The sequence below is a fragment of the Choloepus didactylus genome, chromosome 2, assembly GCF_015220235.1.
Source record: "Choloepus didactylus isolate mChoDid1 chromosome 2, mChoDid1.pri, whole genome shotgun sequence".
In the NCBI taxonomy this organism is placed as follows: domain Eukaryota; kingdom Metazoa; phylum Chordata; class Mammalia; order Pilosa; family Megalonychidae; genus Choloepus; species Choloepus didactylus.
The window spans coordinates 246985576-247002534 of record NC_051308.1 but is presented as its reverse complement, the minus strand read 5'-3'; the positions used below and the strand labels follow the sequence as shown (position 1 = coordinate 247002534).

The 16959-nt window shown below is 68.0% G+C and overlaps 3 protein-coding genes across 5 annotated transcripts in view; 2 read left to right on the top strand and 1 right to left on the bottom strand.

Moving 5' to 3' along the window:
* AGRN (agrin) overlaps nt 1–1443 on the top strand; it is a 30673-nt gene extending 29230 nt beyond the window's left edge. For all 3 annotated transcript variants that reach the window (XM_037828762.1, XM_037828761.1, XM_037828763.1), the window contains exon 36: nt 2–1443. In XM_037828762.1, the coding sequence (XP_037684690.1) occupies nt 2–159 (158 nt within the window). In that variant the 3' untranslated portion in view covers nt 160–1443. The remainder of the gene's footprint in view (nt 1) is intronic.
* Nucleotides 363–16485, top strand: LOC119514883 (translation initiation factor IF-2-like). Its single transcript, XM_037810637.1, has 6 exons — nt 363–719; nt 779–878; nt 1315–1369; nt 2515–2640; nt 13383–13535; nt 15400–16485. Exons 1-6 carry the CDS (start codon nt 363–365, stop codon nt 16217–16219), a joined length of 1611 nt encoding a protein of 536 aa, XP_037666565.1. The 3' UTR covers nt 16220–16485.
* Nucleotides 11237–12967, bottom strand: RNF223 (ring finger protein 223). Its single transcript, XM_037818937.1, has 2 exons — nt 12905–12967; nt 11237–12654 (listed from the first exon to the last, which is right to left on the bottom strand). The coding sequence occupies exon 2, from the start codon at nt 12643–12645 to the stop codon at nt 11596–11598; it is 1050 nt and encodes a 349-aa protein (XP_037674865.1). The 5' UTR covers nt 12646–12654; nt 12905–12967; the 3' UTR covers nt 11237–11595.
* Nucleotides 16486–16959: the final 474 nt, after the last annotated feature.

Below are 16959 nucleotides of genomic sequence, written 5' to 3'. Positions count from 1 at the left end.
GGGGGCCTGGAGAAGCTGCCTGCAGGCCAGGGCCTGCCCAAGGCCTACAGCACAGGCTTTGTGGGCTGCCTGCGGGACGTGGTGCTGGGCCAGCGGCCACTGCATCTGCTGGAGGACGCAGTCAGCAAGCCGGAGCTGCGGCCCTGCCCCGCCCCGTGAGGCACCCGCTGCCCGCTGTCACCCTGCTGTAATTATTTTCTATTTTTGTAAACTCGATGCTTTTTCAATTTGGTTTTCTTGCCCGTGTTGGCCGGAGGGACTGCTGGGGCGGCCCCTTTTCTACCCAGGCAGCCGTGCTGCAGGTAAAACCTGGTGCTGATGGGCTCCCCAGGGACAGCAGCAGCAGGATAGACAGCGGGACGATGGCAGGATGGACAGGCGCCTCTGCCAAGGGCCACCGCATTCTGCCCCCTGGTGCCAGCGGCCACTCTGGCTGCTCCAGTTTCATGTGTGCACCCCTGACGGTCCTTAGTGTCACCAGGCCTGTCCGCACGCACACACTGCATGGGGGGTTCTGTGTCCCCAGAGCAGGAAGGCGCTGCTGGGATGCGACAGGGACCCTTCCTCCATGTGAGATCCCCAGGACCTCCCCAGGGTCCCACTTCGAGCTGCTCCCCACTTCCTGGGAATGCTGCCTCACCCCAGAGCTGGCCTTGCCCAGGGCCCAGCACCCCCTGGGCCTCCTGTGCCAATACTGTGACTTGGAGATGCTGTTACTGGTGGGGACACACTCTGCCCCCCCCCCCCCAGCCATGTCCACTCAGTCCTAGGGCTGTAGGGAGCGGAGGCATTCGAGTGCCCTGATCCCCGGCCACCCTGGGTGTGGCTGTGCTCCTCCCTCCACTCCGGGCTCGCAGAGGCCCCCAGAGATACCCCATGTGAGTGATCGGGGCCCACGCCTGCCAGGCAGCCCAAGGCCACTGACCCAGAGCTCTTCCTGTGGACATTGTTTAACACCCGGGGCACGGGGCTGCCCAAGCGGCCGAGGACACGCCCTTGCAGCCCATCACCCAGCTCCAGGGGCCATCAGCCTTGTCCATGGGTGGCCACGGGGCAGGGAAGGCAGGGAAGAGCTGTGTCTGCTGTTGTCACCCCGCCTTGCCTGGCCCCGGCCTCTGGGCAGAACAGATAAAGCTGGTGGGGGACAGCAGCTGGGCCCCCCACACACACTAGCCCAGGCAAGCCATGGGGGTCAGAGCCCAGAGCAGGCAGAACATTACTAACCCCAGCACCGTGAAATAAAATCTTGAAACTTCCTGGAGAGGTGTCTGTGTCTGCCGGCGTCAGGCCATCCCTTCCGTGGTGTCCCCGCAGCCCCAGCCTTGGGGGGCATGCAGGCCCTGAGCTCCCTTAGTGGCTCTGCGAAGTGGTGAGCTCTGCACTGATTTTGTATAAATAGTAGAAAAAGCTAGAGAATGCAAATAAAACCAAACACTCTTAAGAGCTGAGGCGTGGAGCTGTGGCTTTCTCGCTCTTCGTGGTAAATCTGTTGTGTGCGACCAAGGCCAGAGACACCACACATGTGCTTCCCTGCAACCCCAGCAGGTGCCGTGGAGGGTGAGGGTGAGGGTGGGGGTGGGCGAGCACAGGGAGCAGGGACCAAACAAGCCTGGGGCTTCGAGAAACGCCCAAGGGAAACCAACCCTCAAACCAAGCCCTGAAGGATGTCAGGTGCTGGCGGGGGGCACAGGAGGGTCGTCCCTTTAGAGGTGTGGCAAGTGCAAGACCCTGCAGCAGGCAGAGGGTGGTCTGGGGCAAGAAGAGGTGCCCAGGACTGGGCGGAGCAGCAGGAGGCCAGAGCGCTGGCCAGGGTGGTCGGGGGTCGGCGGGCAGGGGCAGTCCCAGGTGCCTTGGCCTGGGCAGGTTTGGAGCTGTGTTAAGAACTGGGGGAAGCTCTGGGAGAACCTTAAGCGAGAGACGAGGAAGCCCATGGCTGACTTAGTGGGGTGCAGGGGAGGGGAGAAGGGGGTCAGCGGGGCTGCCCTGGGTGGGAGAGCAGCCAGGGCGGTGGTGGAGACGGGTCTGGGACGGCCTGGAGGTGCTGGGCCGCCCGGGTACCCCGCGGAGGGGCCAGGCTGAGGCTGTGCGGGGAGCGGTGGCTGGGGCGGGGCTGGGGCGGGGCGGGGCGGGGCCGGGAGCGGAGCTGTGGGCGGGGCGGGGGGCGGGCGGGGTGTGTGGGCGGGGCGGGGCTGGGCGGGGAGAGGCGGGGCCTCGGGGTGGGAGGGATCAGGGCGGGGCCACGGGGTGGGCGGGGGTCAGGGCGGGGCTGGGGGCGGGCTGGGGGCCGGGGGGGATTGTGGGCGGGGGCTGTGGGCGGGGCCGCGAGGTGGGCGGGGGTCAGGGGTGTGGGGGGGGGCCGGGGCCGCGGGGGCAGGGGCAGGGCGGTGGGCGGGGGCGGTGGGGGAGGGGTTGCCGCGGTGGGCGTGGCCTTTGGTCGGGGCGGGGCCTCGGGGCGGGGCGGGGCCTTCCTCGGAGCAGCGGCCGCCTGGATCCCGCCCGGCCCCGCGCCCCAAGCGCCCGGAGCGCCGACCCGGTTGTGCGGCCCCCGGAGAACGGATATGACCTCGCGCAGCTGAGCCCGGCGGTGGCCCCGACGTCGCTGCCGCACGAGATGCGCCTTGGCCTCTACGGGCGACGCGGGTGAGCCCCGCCCACTGCCCCAGCTCTGTCGCCCCCAGGCCCGCTGTCCTGACATCCTGCCTCTCTGGGGGTTGGAGGGAGGGAGAGAGCACTTTGCGCCCCGTCTCTGAGGAACCCCTCCAGGCGGCCGGCAGCAGTGGCTGGAGCTTAGAGGAGGGCAGCAGGGGGCAGGACGAGGCCCCCCATGTCCCTTCCCTGCTCAGGGGTGGTGCTCAGCTTCCCCCTGGACCTCTGGCCTTGCTCCAGGCTCCCCTTCCCAGCCCAAGGGTGGCTCGTCCCCCTCTGGACTTGGGCTCCCTGCGTGGCCAGCCCTTCCTCCCTTACAGGGAGAGCCCCCTGGCCCTGGGGCTCCTGCCAGACGCTGGTGGGAGCCAGGCCAGCTGCTGCTCCCACCAGCTTCCTGCCTCCATGGAGGGGCCCTGCACTTTCTGCCCAGATCCCTGCTTCTGAGTATGCACACACACGTACAAGCACGACCCTAGTGGGCATGTGGGCAGAGGGCATGTCGTTGCTCCCAGGGCCCCCTCCTCTGGGACCTGTGACTCTGCAGCCCACGAGGACAGGGTCTGCCCTGGGGGCTCACATGGCCCCTCCCTCCTGAGCCAAGGCAGAGACCCCTGCCCTCAGCCGCCACCAGCCTGTCCTCAGTGCCTGAGGGGTGAGGGTCCCTGGAAACCTACAGCCCGAGGGCCAGGTGTGGGCCTCGAGGGGACGGGGCAGCCTGGCTGAGTGACCCCTGAGGTCGGTGGAGGTGAGTGGCTCCCCCTTGGCAGCACATCCCCCGAGAGCTGGAGGAGGGGACGGGGTCTGGGTGCCAGCACCGGGCGGGCTGCCCATCTCCGGGGGGAGCTGCTGGGGGTTTGAAGCGGATCCGCTGGCCCCCCAGAGGCCCCTCACCACCTTGCTGGCCACAGGGTCGAGGTGGAGCCGTGAGCCGGGGGCAGGCCCTGGAGTGGTGTCCAGGCTGAGCCAGCAGAGCAGGGCCCAGGGCGGTGGCCAGGGTCGGCGGCTGGTTCTGGGCACACTTCGGAGGCAGGAAGAGGGGAGTGTGGACAGATCATGGGGGGTGCCAGGGCGGGTCTGGCTTCTGGGGGTGGCGGCGCCGTTGCCTGAGATGAAGGTTGAAGGACTTCCGGGCAGGCTGGGGGTGGCTGTCGGGGGCTTGGGTTTTGCAGGTACCGAGCTGGAGGCTGAATGGGGGAGAGGGCTTGGGAACGTGGGTGGGGCTCGGGCAGGGCATGGGCTGCAGGTGTGGGTGGTTTGTGGGTGGGTTTCAAACCTCAGCCTGGGAGCTCCCCAGGGTCACATAAGTGGGGGCCTCCGGACACTCCGGCTTGTGGGTCAGGACCCAAAGGAGGAAGGCCCTGCCGGGGTGAGGGCGCGGGAGGGGGGTTTCCGGAGGGGCCGATGGGAGTGCAGAAGCCTGGCTAGGGACTAGAGATGTGCCCGAGGATCTGGAACTTTGATTTTTAATTTAATTAACTTACATTTACATCTTCATGGCTGCCTGGGAGCAGGCTGCAGGTTAGGAGTGCAGATGCTGAAAGGCGAGCCGAGACGAGGGCAGTGGGTGCAAGATGGGGGCGGAGGGGGCCTGCGGAAGGGGAAGCAGAGGGACCTGGAGACCAGAAGGGATGGGGGTGCAGGTGGGGGGGGCGGGCACGGGGGTCCTGGCAGAAGCTCTGCGGCTGGGCCGGGAGAGGCCCTGCAGGAGTCGGGGGGGTAGCAGGCGAGGGGCCGGTGGGAAGCGAGGCAGCCCGGCTCGCCGCAACCAGCAGATTTGATTTCTGCTCTTGAAGAATCTCTCCAGCTGCCCTGTGGGGGTGGGGTAGAGGGCAGGAGAGCCCTGCTCCCATCTTGGGGCGAGGGAGGGGCCCCAGGTTTGGAGCCACCCCCCTTGTCCACCCTCGGAACCTGCTGTCCGGAAGCCCAGGCTTTGTGGGAACCGGCTGCAGTGTTACTGCTGGGGGCCGAAAGGGAGCCACCACGTTCCTCCCTCTCTCCTCCCCGATTCCCTGCCCACACTCTGAAAGAGTATGATTTAGTCCGGAGCCCAGGGACCCCTGCCCCAACAGGGGACACTCCCTAGGGGGAGAGTTTCTGACCCCAACAGGAGTGACCTGAGGGAGAGGACAACCGGGCCCGGGTGGTGGGGGCAGGGGAGGGCCTTTGAGCTCAGGGGCTGCCCGAGGCTTGTGCAAAGGCCCAGTGTGGGTGGAGAGGGCTGGGCTGTCCCTCCAGGCAGGAGGCTGTGGAGGGGTCACTTGAAGGGGCGGGCAGGGCAGGAGGCAGATGGCGTGCCAGGTGGTCGCACCCTGGGAGAGGGGAGGCGCTCAGATTCTGCTTGGGGATGGCGTGGGTGGGATGTCCCCGTTCCCTGGATAGGGTCTCTGGGGGAGGGGCGGAGGAAGGGACCCTGCAGGAGGACGGGCGAGGGGCTGTGGGCAGGCTCCCAGCAGAGGGGAGAGCCGGCCAGGGGAGGTGGCCACGCAGGGAGAGGGGCCAGGGGCCAGATGCCCAGGAGAGGACGCTGGACCGACAGACAGACAGAAGGAGCAGATGGGAAACCCATACCGGCATCAGGCCCCCTCACACCCGAGGAGTCTCCTGGGTCCCTGAGGGCCCCCCCGGGGGTGAGCCTGCCCCCGCCACGGAGAAGGAAGTGCTGCTGGGCCCCGCGCCCAGGGCCAAGAGGTCCTCCGGGGGCCCCTCCTCTCCTGACCTCCACCGCACCTCCCCGGGCTGCATCAGGCCCCGGGGTCTGCAGCACAGAACTCGTCCCGCCAACCCCCGCCCTGCCCTCGCTGCCCACCCACTCACTCACCCGCCTGTGCAGCACCACCCACCCACCCACTCGTCTTCCCACTGCCCACCATTACCTACTCATCCACTTCTTAACTCAAATATAGAAATGTCCTAAGTAACGTTCTAATTAAGCACTATTCCAGGCCCAGGGTGATGGCAGTGCAGTCTCTCTGCTCACTGGGAGCTTAAATCCTGGAGTGATGAACTCATCCACATGCAGGATGTCAGGGTGGCAAGTGCCAAGAAGGAAACACAAGAGAATAAGGGGATGGAGAGGGGCAGAGGAAGAGTGGAGGGGAGAGAGCCGAGGAGACGCACTTGAGCATTGCCTGGGGCAGTCCAGACACAGAACAGCTGCTTCCCGGGGTGCTAGTGGCCTCTGTCAGAGGAGCTGTGGCTGCGAGGAGGGCCCTGGAGTGGTGGGCGTGAGGGAGGAGGGGGAGGGAGGAGGGGGAGGGGAGGGCAGTCGGTAGTGTGAATAGAGGGGTGGGGGCTTGGGTGGGCTGCTCAGGAGTGAGGTTCCTGTGGGACCCCCAGCTCCCCACTTCCCCACAGACCCTGTTGTCACTGCCCCATCTCTGGAAATGCTGGCGGGGCGCGTGCTGGGTGTGAGGCAGGACTCCTGCTGGGGTACACGCTGCGTGCTCAGGGTCCCCCAAGTCTCCTCGGGGACACTGACTTGGGGTCCCAGCCTGTCCAGGTGGTTTCACCCCAGCGTCAGTGGGGTGGAGGCAGAACAGCCACTGCTGTCGGGGGCCAGCATGGAGCTTCCCGGCGAGACCCACCAAGAGCAGACCGAGGGCTCCACCCTGTCAGTCAGGTGGGCGCCTCTGACAGGTGGGCCTCCCGGGGATCAGGCCTTGGTCCGAGGTGGGGGGCAGGGCAGGGGTCAGGCTCCCAGGTCCTGCTGGAAGGGGCTGGGGAGCGTCCTGGGCAGGCTCATGCTGGGGGGGTGGGGGTGGACATTTGTGCCCGGGGCCCCTGGGCAGGAGGCACTAATTTAGTGGGGCCTTTAGGCTGGGGTGTGTGACGTGAGGGCCTCGCTGGGGCCCCCTCCCGCCCTCCGCAGGGCCTGGGGTTGGGACGGGAGCGTCAGGCCTGAGCCCTCTGCCTGCTGCAGCTGTGCACTGGGGGTCGGGCTGGAGCCCGTGGACGCGGCCTCGTGTGGGGAGGGGCAGGGGAGGGGCCACAGTCAGCTGAGAGAGGACAGGGTGGGGGTCAGCTTGTGGGAAGAGTCGTGCTTGGGAAGGGGCTTCCGCAAGGGCTCCAGATCTGTTCGGGTTCTCCCGAACTCGAGACAGCAGCCAGGATTGAGGTTAGCACTGAGGATGGACTTCCCTCGACCTGGAGAAATGGAGAAGTTCCGTCCCTGAGGCGTCCCAGTCAGTGCAGGGGCTGCAGGGAGGCGTCCTGGGGGCCCAGCCTGGATCTCTGGAAGCAAAATCTGCCACCAGACCAAGGAAGGGGCCGCGAACTTGGGTCCCAGTGCTGGCTGCCCGGAGGGAGGTTGGGGCTGGGGGCTGCTGGATCAGAAACTGCTAGGCAGGCAGAAGCACGGGGAATGTTCCGGAAGCTGAGAGTGGATGGTGGGAGCAGTTCCCCCAGTGGTGACCGGCGCGTCCACCCTCCAGGCGCCACAAAGAGGTGACCCGTCAGGATCCAGAACTCGGGTGACCACTGCAACCCGTGCAGTGGGAATTTTGCAGCTTTGGCCGAGCTGGTGCAGCACTACACGGGCCCGTGCAGGGGCAGCACCGGGAGCGCAGTGGGGGTCCCAATGAGCTGCGGCACCCGCTGGGCTGCCAGAACCCCACGTCGGAGTGGTGCGTGCCGGGCCGGCCAGGCGCCTGCCATCAGCCCACGTGTGCATGAGCGTGACTCGGGGCCCAGAGTCCAGCCCAGCGGCCCCAGAGCTGAGGGCCCGAGCGCCAGGCGCAGGGGGGCACGGAGGGAGCAGGAGTCCTGCGGCTGCCCCCCACCCCCAGCCTCCCCCTGGCTCCCTTGGGACCCCCTGCAGGGAGCTGCTGCCGCCCTGCCCCTCCCTGCGGGGTCGCTGCCCGCTGTGGCCGCCCCGGGCCCTGCAGAGCCACAGCTGGCTCCCGGGTGCATCTGCCTCGAGGAGGGCCCCGTCTGTCGGCCCAAACCTTTGTCCTGGGGCCGGGGCCTTGTGCCCGGTGAGCCTGTGTGCACCTATCTGCGCCTCTGTCCCGGGGCCTGTGAGTCTGGGCTGGGTCTGTGCTCCCTCACCAGGCCAGGCCGGGCACCTCAGGCTTTACCCGCGCCCTCCTCCTAGGCCAGGTGGTACCATGGGCACCCGTCTGGCAAGGAGGCCCAGCAGCTGCTGGTGGAAAAGGGTTGGGCCAGCAGCTCTCTGGTGCAGGAGTCAGAGCCAGCCCAGGGGCTTTGTGCTGTCGGCCCTCGCCCTGGAGCCCGGCTGGGCGCGGGGCGCTGACCACCAGCCTCGGGTCACTCACGTCATGATCCGCTTCCAGGTGGGGTGGCAGGTGGCTGGGGGCAGGGCTGGAGGGAGAGCTGCAGGGGTCAGGGCCCACTCTGCCACCTGCAGCCCGATGGGACGCTCAACGCCAGGGGCGGGGCACACTTCGACACCCTCGAGGGCCTCGTGGACCACTACAGGAAGACCCCCGTGGTGGGGAGGTCGGGGGCTGTGGTGCACTTCAAGCAGGTGCACCGCTGTCCCCTGCACAGGAGCCCTGGGACCAGGGGAGATCGGGAAGGGAAGGGCCTGGGGACAGAGCAGCCGGGACGGGGGGCGGAGGGGACTCTGCACACACGCGTGCTGGCCCCTCGCACATCCCTTGGGGGCTCCAACAGGGGGTGACTGGGCAGTGCAGCACTCGGGGCGGGGACGCCGGACCCTGCCAAGGTGGGAGCCAGGCTCCACCCTGCAGTCCCTCAAGGCCAAGCAGGGATTCTGGGAGGAGCTTGAGGTGCACCCCCACCCCGCTCCGTGTCCTCCGTGTCCACCGCAAAGGCCGGTGGAGGGGTGTCGGGTTGGGGATGAGGGGGCTTGCGAGGAGCTTGAAGACCTGACCCCTGCCAGATGCTGCAGCAGGGAAGGAGGGTCAGCGGCCAGAGAACAAACCCAAGAATTGCTATAAGAACATCCTTCCCTGTGAGGGGCAGGGGTGGGGGTCGGGGCTCCACCGTGCCTGGCCCATCGGAGGGTGACTGGAGGTGGGTGTGCATTTCCCACCTCTTGCGAGGCGTCCCTCTTGCACAAATCTGACCATGTCCTCCCCCGTCTCTGCTCACCATGGGGTCGTTCGGGTGGGTGGGGCAGGAGCTTCCACTCTCCCCCAGGGACCTGAGCAGCCCCTTCCCCTCCCAGTGACACCACCTCTGTCACCCTCCGTGAGGTGGACGAAGAGGTGCCAGGAGCCGACTACATCAGGGTATGTGTGCAAGGCGGTGTGTGAGGGGATAGGTGTGTGTGGGTGGGCATGCATACTGCATGGCAGTGTGAAGCAGGTGTGTGGGTGTGCATGGGGCATGCACGTGTGGGGCAGGTGTGTGTGCCTGGGGAGAGGACAGCTCCCCAAGCAGTTCTCCAGCGTCCTGCGGCTACTCTGCGTATCATTTGCACAGAGCTGCACTTGTCTCCTGGAAATAGCAGGCGGTTGTGTGCCCACCCCCTCCCCCCTTCAGTGACCCAGAGGAGAAGCCGGGCCAGGGCAAGGTGCACGTCGCCACGCAGGGCTGTGTGCAGCGCAGCGCCCGCCTCTGGGCCATGGTGGGCCAAGAGAACACGCGGGTCATCGTCGTGGCCCCCGAGGAGGTGGAGCGCGGCGGGGCGAGGGCAGGACGCAGCGGAGTGGGGGACCCAGCGCCAGTGGGGAATGCCCGCTGGCTCGGGGTCCTGCAGGAGCCTGTGGCCGGCAGCATGGCTGAGGCGAAGCCCCTTGCCCCTGCTGGCACAGACTAGTGTTTCTGCCACTGGCCGGAGCTGCGTGGCCGCCAGGAGTACGGTGCCTGCGTGTGTGCCACGGCCCGGCCACCGCGTGCGGGAGCTGGAGGGGTGGCGGTGGACCAGGTGAGCCCAGGGCACCCAGGTCGGCGCCAGGTGAGGCGGCCCCGGCTTGGGAGGGACCCCGCCCCGCACCCCCGTCGACTCCACTGGCTCGGGGACTTTCATGTCTGCCCCTGGCCCAGCTCGGCAGCCTCGGCGCCCTCATGGGCCGGTGCTCCCGATGCTGCCCGCGCCCCCGGCGGCTCCACCCTGTCCCTCCCGTCCCGGAGCGAGCGAGCTCGGGCCCCCCAGGCCTGGCCGCCCCCGGAGGCGCCGGGAGAGGCGGGGCCCGAGTCGGCGTCCCCGCCCCGCGTGGTGCGGCAGTTCCAGGACTTCGGGTGGCCGGGCCACGGGTCCGCGTCCCCGGCTTCCTGGAGGAGGTGAACCGGGCTCAGGGCAGCGTGTCCGGGCCGGGCCCATGGTAGTGCGCTGCAGGTGCGGCCCGGGACGTCGGGGGCGGGCGGGGCCTCGCCCAGGGAGACCTCCATCCGCGCCGTGTCCACAGCATGGGCCTCGGGCGCACGGGCACCGTCGTCGTGCCAGACCTCCCGCTGGGCACCATCCGCCGGCACGGCGAACCCCCCCCCCCGCCCTGCCCCCAGGGTGCTGAGCGCACCCCCCACCCAGGCCTGGACTGCGACATCGACGTCCCGGGCTCCATCCGCGGGGGCGGCGGCGGCGCTCGGAGATGGTGCAGACGGAGGCGCAGTACAAGCTCGTGCACCTGGCGGTGCAGAGGTACGTCCAGGGCGAGCAGCTGCCCCTGCGCCGGCAGGTGGGGGCGGGCCCACGCGGCCCTCACCATGGTAACCGCGGCTCCGTCCCCAGGGCCCGCAGCACCCGGCCCTGGGCGTCATGAGTGGGGGCCGTCGGGGCGAGACCAGGCCGGGGGTCTGCGGGGAGCAGGGAGGGACCGCGCGGCGGGAGCCGGGCCGACGCGCTTCTCTGCCCACGGGACTCAGAGGCACCCTGCCGGCGTCTATGAGAACCTGCTCCGGCGGTGAAGGGCGCCTGCGGGCGGGGGTCTCACGGCCCTGCCCCGGGCTGGGCCCTGGCGTTCCCCAAGGGACCGCTCGGGGGATCCCGGACTCTGCTCCTGAGGCCCCGTCTGCCCCGGCCTGGAGGCGCCCCAGGTGACCGCCCACACGTGGAGTGAGCGTGTGCCACCTGCTGCTTGTCCAGCCACGTGTTGACTTGCGTGTGGGATGGGAGTGGCCAGTTCTCACCTTCCTGCCTCCACATGGCGTCCGGGCTCCCCACCCAGGAGCCGCTCCTCCGTCTGGCCAGGGGGCTGGCACTTGGCAGGGAATAAGTGCTTGCTGGAGGGAGGCCTGGGCCTCTGCCTGCGGTGAGGGCGTGGCTCCGTGTGCATGCGTGTGCCCAAGCGTGTGCGTGCGTGCGTGTGTGTATGTGCAGGCAGGTGCCACGTCCTGTGGGTTCGTGCTATCGGGCAAGTGCTGTGTTCTCGCTTCTGGGGTCTAGCGTCTTTCCTGGGGCCGTTGGTGAGAGCAGGAAGTGCCTGGCTTTGGCGGGGGACGGAGTCGGGGGAAGTGGGAGGATGCGAGCAGGGGGGCGGCCAATCCAGAGCTGCGGGGGGCAGGAATGGGGGCCCGCCTGGGAACCTCAGGCCCACCCACCCCAGGGGGCCAGGCTGAGGACCTTTCTGGAGGGAGGGGCTCGGAGGGCCCTGGGCAGGGAGGGAGTGAAGACCCTTATCCAACCTGATAAAAAATAATTTATTTAAAAATGTACAATCTGTAAGGGAGCAAGGGAGGGGCCTCTGGGAATTTCCGCCCTAATCGTGGTCAAGGGCAGGCTTAGCACCCCCACCCGCGGGAGGGACCGCGCCTGCCCGGGAAAGGGGGCTGGGGGAGCCCAGGGGTGAAATGTGAAAAGAAAGCCGAGGCGGGCCCTCCCCTCAACAGCGTGTGTGGGGGACGTGGCGGCGCCTCCAGGCTGTTCTGCCAGCCTCAGTTTCCCCATCTGTGTGATGGGAGTTGGAGGGGTGGCCTCTGGGGCCCAGAGGAGCCTGTGATTCGGAGAGGCCTTGGGGCCCTTTCCCCACCCGCCAGGGCCCAGCCAGAGAGAGGGGTGTTGGCGACGGTGAGCTGCGGGGCGGCCTAGCTGCCGGCCAGGGCCCCGAAGGGCGGCGCGGTGGGGAGGGCCGCGGGGCGCCGTGGCTCGCAGTGCAGGTTCCCGGTCTTGAGCGCGCACTGCACGGGCCAGAGCACGACGCAGAAGAGCACGAGCAGCAGCGTCGCGACGAGGGCCACGCGCCGCCAGTCCCTGCAGCGCGCCCAGCAGCGGGCCAGGCGGCCGCGGGGGTGGGCAGGCCCGGGGGGCGATGCGGGTGAGGCGGGCTCAGGGGGCTTGCTCAGGCCCACATCCACACACAGGCAGCCGGGCGCGGCGGGCCCTGGTGGCGGGCGGCAGCACAGCTTGGTGCCCTCCAGCCAGACGTGCTGCTCCCGCCGCAGGTGGGCGGGCATCTTGGCCAGCAGCTGGTGGCTGGTGCGCAGCGCAGGGGCGCCAGCCGGGGGCACGGCCGTGGGCTGCCGGCAGAAGGGGCAGGGAACGGCCTCGCTGCCCGGATGGCCTGTGGACTGTGCCGCCGCCAGGCGTGCCAGACACTCCAGGCAGAAAACGTGAGTGCAGGACAGCTCCTTGGGGGTCTTGAAGATGTTGTCGTAGCCGTTAAAGCAGATGGAGCACTCCAGCGGGGAGGCCACCCTCTCGGAGCCAGGGGTGCCGGGGGACCTGGGGCTGCTGGACGGGCTGGGGAAGTGGGGGCTGCTGTTTTGGCGGGGGGCCCCAGGGCTGGTGATGCGCTCGGGGAACCAGGGTCTGCTGTTCTGGTGGGGGGTCCCAGGACTGCTGTTCTGGTGGGGGGCCCTGGGACTGGTGATGCGCTCTGGAAACCAGGGGCTGCTGTTCTGGTGGGGGGTCCCAGGACTGCTGTTCTGGTGGGGGGTCCCGGGACTGCTGTTCTGGTGGGGGGCCCCAGGACTGGTGATGCGCTCACGTAACCAGGGGCTGCTGTTCTGGCTGGGGGTTCTGGGGCTGCTGGCCAGGCTGGGGGTCCTTGGGCTGCTGGCCGGGCCATTGTCCATGGGGTTGCTATGGCTGGGACATGGCACTGCCGTGTGCCACACCTGCTGGCCTGATGACATGGCTCTGAGCTGTGGGACAGACAGAAACCGTGAATGACTCTGCACTGACCCTCCCCTGTGAGGTCACAGCCCAGCCTCTCTTGACCAGCCCCAAAGCTCCCGGGGAAGGGGAGAGCAGCCCCAGCACCTCCAGGGCCCCTGCCATGGGGTGCCTCCCCGGTACCCCAGCTGCTTCCTGCCCTCTGCCGAGCTCAGTGTCCAGTGCCAGGAGCCGTGCCCCTTGGGTCCTGCCTGGCAGAGGCAGGTGAGGGTGACTCACCCGTCACCTCTGTGGTGGGCAGAGCAGGCCAGGGCTCCCCCGCCCTGCCATGTCCCCTGGCTGCGGTGACACACCGTGAAGGCTCAGGTGTTGCAGCCTCATCTCGTGATGTCATGAGTGGTTGCCGTGCCCCTGGCATGATGCCGTGCGATGTCACCGTCCCAGTGCCCTGGGGTCAGTGGAGACCTGACCTGACTGGGCAGTGGCTGGGCAGGGTCCAGGGGAGGGAGGCCGCAGGTCTGTGCACCCACCCCTGGCCTGTACACCCCACAGGAAGCCCCACCCTGAGCACCTGCCCATACAGGTGAGGAGTGAGTGCCGGCCGAGCCTGTCTTACCTGGCGGCCAGGGCTCAGAGGGGAGCGGGCATGGCCCGCCCTGACGGCCACGGTGGGCTCCCTGGCTCCCGAGGCCCCCAGCTCTGGCGGTGCTGGCTCTCGCTCCTCCAAGCCAGGCCAGGCCCGCTCTCCACCTGGCAGGTGCTCTCCTTGGGGCCAGGCGTCAGCAGCTATCCGGGAGCCCCTGGCCCTGGCGGGCGTGTCCTCTGCTCTGTTCCAGGGAGGTGGAGCAGCAGCGGGACGGCAGGCTCCCGGGCGTGGAGCAGCCGACTGGCAGGCTGGTGCTGTTCTCAGGTGTGTGCTCCCGGGGCTGCGCAGGTGTATTTGTACCTTCGCAGTCATGCTGGCCAGGGGTGTGGCCTGAGGCCTCGGGGATTCGCTGGCTCCCGCCGCTCCCTGGTAGGCCGGGCGGGCAGGTGGGTGGGCAGGTGGGAGTCAGGGGCGAGGGGTTCGGGGCCTGGGGTGGGGCTGGGGTTAGTGTAGCCTCTGCAGCCTGGGCCCATTGGGGCTGGGTGGTCCCTGCCACAGTGGGGACAAAGTGTTTGCCCCACCTGCACCCCGTCCCCACCGCCTCTGCTGAGTGACCCCTTAGCCCCCTCCCCCTGCCTCCAGGCCCCCCAAAGGGACCCCTGTGCCCTCCTGAGCTCCCCGCTCCTCCACGCTCACAGCCCACCCCTCCGCCGGGTGCTCTCTCCGACGCTCCCTCCCCACCCCACCCACATCCCACCCCTTCGTGCTCACCTGCCCGTGTTCACGCCTCACCCACTTGCAACATGCTCACACGCGTGTGCTCCTGCCGCCCCGGGTGTTCGCCCTCGCAGGCCCCCCGCACTTGTGCTTCTGCCCAGCCCTTCACCCCAACCTGCAGCCTTGGGATCTGGGGAGTGGGGGTGGGGGTGGGGGTGGGGGGACGCTGGCCAGGGCTGCAGTTGGGGGCCAGTGGCTTCCTGGAGGAGGCGGCTGTGTCGGCCAGTGCAAAGGGCTTCCCTAACCCCGACGCCCGAGGCATGACTCCCACCCTGTTATCCCCCCAACTCCGACCCCTCTGCCTGCCTCCCCCAGCCTCCCTGGGGGCCATGGACCCCTGCCACTGTGCTGGGCTCGGCACCCGAGATGGGACCAGAAACCCGACCTGAAGGGAGGGGGCATTGGGTTTGGTGGAGCAGAAAGTCTTGGGGGGTCTCTGGTGTGGAAATGGGGGAGCTCAGGCACCCCCCACAGGTTGGCCTCAGTCCCACCCCGTGGCAGACACACTCTCCAGTCACCCCGGCCTCCCTGTGCCCAAGGCCCAGACTTCCAGGAAGCTCAGATGTGATGTGGCTTAAAGGGGGGCTGAGGGGGGCCTGATGTCATCAGGGAAGGAGGGAGCGGGGGCGTCGGATCCAAGAAGGGGGGCCTTCTGCCTGTTCCATGAGGGGACCCAGAGAGGGGGGTGGGGGCTCAGAGAAGAGGTGGGGTTCAGAGAGGGGGCTCAGAAGGGGGATGGGGGCCTAGAGGGGGGCTCAGAGTAGGGGGTGGGGCTCGGAGAGGGGGTGGGGGCTCACGGGTTTCAGAGAGGGGGTTGGGGCTCAGAGAGTGGAGGGTGGAGGCTCCTGCTTCCACAGGGACGTGACGTGTGGTCACCTGCCCCTCCAGGAAGTGTGCTCAGTCCCTGCTCTCTGAGAACTGCCCCGAGGGCTCCGCGAGCTGTGTGCTCTGAGTCACCGTCAGTGGCCTTCGGTGGCCCAGAGGAATGAGTCCTTGGAATTTGGCGCCTCGGTGCTGGCCGGGCAGACAGCAGCCGGAGCCCCTTCCGCTGGCCCTCACCCCTGGGGCTCCCCAGGGCCGAGCGAGGGCAGCTGGGCTCCGGAGCAGCTGTGTCCAGGGCAGTGGGCGGCGGCCCCGACCTGCTCCTCTGTCCCTGCAGGCAGGAGCCACGTGTGGCAGGACCAGCTGGGCAAGCGTGGACCCCACGTGCTCCTCCGTGTGCGAGTGGGTGAGCGTGAGCGTCCGTGTGCGCGCGTGTTAGCACGGGTGAGTGCCCACGTGTGTGTGCGGGTGAGGAAGCCGTGACTGCACGGACCCTGTCTCCTTGTCCTTGGCTCTTAAGGTGGCCCCCACAGCCCTGGAGCCCCCGACGCCCCTCACCCCCACACACTGCCCCCCCTGCCCCCCACAGGCCCAGGCGCGTCCCTCAGAGGATGTGGGGGGAACCCAGAGCCCCGTGGACCCGCGGCTGGAGGAAGGCGCACCTGGCCCGGCGAGCAGAGGCAGCCGCGGGCGCCGTGTCCTGCAGGCGAGCACCCGCCCCCGCCCCCCAGGAGCTGCCGCAGCCGCCCACCGGGGAAGCGAGTCGGAACCAGCGCGAGGCCCTGGGGCTCCGCGCGGTCAGTGCGGGGAGAGCCCTGCAGGCCGGGGCGTCAGCTGGCCCCGGGGGCTCCCCACCCCGCCCACCGGAGCACCCGGGTCGCCTTGGCCCTCGGGGCAGGAGGCCACGGACTCCGCCAGCACCGCCCCGTCCGCGCCCAGCAGGGACCACCACGGCCCCAGACGCTCCGCTCGGGACGGACCCCCGGCCAGGGCTCTGCCCCGCATCCCCGCGGACGTGCGTCTCGGTGCCTCCCCGGGCGCGGGCCCCGCTGAGCGAGGAAGTGAGTGCGCGGGATCCTGCCCCCGCCCTCAGGGCCCCCCGGGCCCCCCACTCGCCTCAGGGGCGTCAGGCGCGGCCCGGGACCCCGAGGCAGCTCCACAGCGGGTGCAGCGAGGCTGTCCCGGTCTGGTCGGCCCCGGGGAACGGAGGCCTCGGAGGGCAAAGCCGCGGCGGAGAAGCCGCTGGAATCCAGGGACAGGCCAGGGGAGAGGCCAGGAGCCGGCGTGGCAGCCAGCCCAGGACGCCGCACCCCGGGGAGCAGCTTCGCCCCAGGACGCCTCGATTTTGGACTTTCAGCCTCAAACCTGTGACCAGTGAACTCCCGTTGCTCCAGCCGACCCACTGGTAACCGGCCGCAGCGTGGACGGGCCGGGCCCAGCCTGCTCGACCTTGAGCCACTGACCCCACCAGCTCCGACCGGCCCCCACAGGCCCCCACCGGCTCCCACCGGCCTCAGGATCTCCGAGGTGGCGAGTCCAGCTGGGCGAGGTGGAGAGAAACCGGGGGGCAGCCTCCTGAGGGGAGACCAGGCCGCGAGGACCGGCTGCTCCCAGACCCCTGTCCAGATGCCCCCCATAGCCCTGCCCCCTCCCTTTCTGGTAACATACACAGAACATAAAATATGCCATTTTGACCATTTTAAACAATAATTTTTAATTGTGATAAAATATCCATAACATAAAAATCATTTCAACCATTTAATTGGACAATTCTTTGACATTAAGCACATTGCCACTACTGCTTAGCTTTCACCACTAGTCCCAGACTATTCTCATCACCTCAAACCAAAACTCACACTCATTTAGAGAAACTCCCCCTTCCCCACTCCCGCCATCCTGGAGCCCACGATTCTACCTTCTAACTGAATTTGTTTATTCTAAGTATTTCATATCAGAGAAATCATACAATATCTGTCCTTTTGTGTCTGGCTTGGTTCACTTAACATGATGTTTTCAAGGTTCATCCGTGTTGTAGTGTGTTCCAGCCCCCCGCTTCTTTTTTACAGCTGAATAATACTCCAGGGCATAGATAGACCACATTTTGTTAACCCATTCATTGGCTGATGGAAATTTGGGTTGTCTCCACCTT

Excerpts from the sequence above, each read along its gene's own strand:
- LOC119514883 (XM_037810637.1), top strand. The coding sequence starts at position 363 with ATGGCAGGATGGACAGGCGCCTCTGCCAAGGGCCACCGCATTCTGCCC. Across the intron at positions 879-1,314 it reads GGCCCCCAGAGATACCCCAT|CCCCAGCCTTGGGGGGCATG; the intron begins GTGAGTGATCGG and ends GTGTCCCCGCAG. Across the intron at positions 2,641-13,382 it reads GGCCTCTACGGGCGACGCGG|GTGCTCTCCTTGGGGCCAGG; the intron begins GTGAGCCCCGCC and ends TCCACCTGGCAG.
- RNF223 (XM_037818937.1), bottom strand. The coding sequence starts at position 12,645 with ATGTCATCAGGCCAGCAGGTGTGGCACACGGCAGTGCCATGTCCCAGC.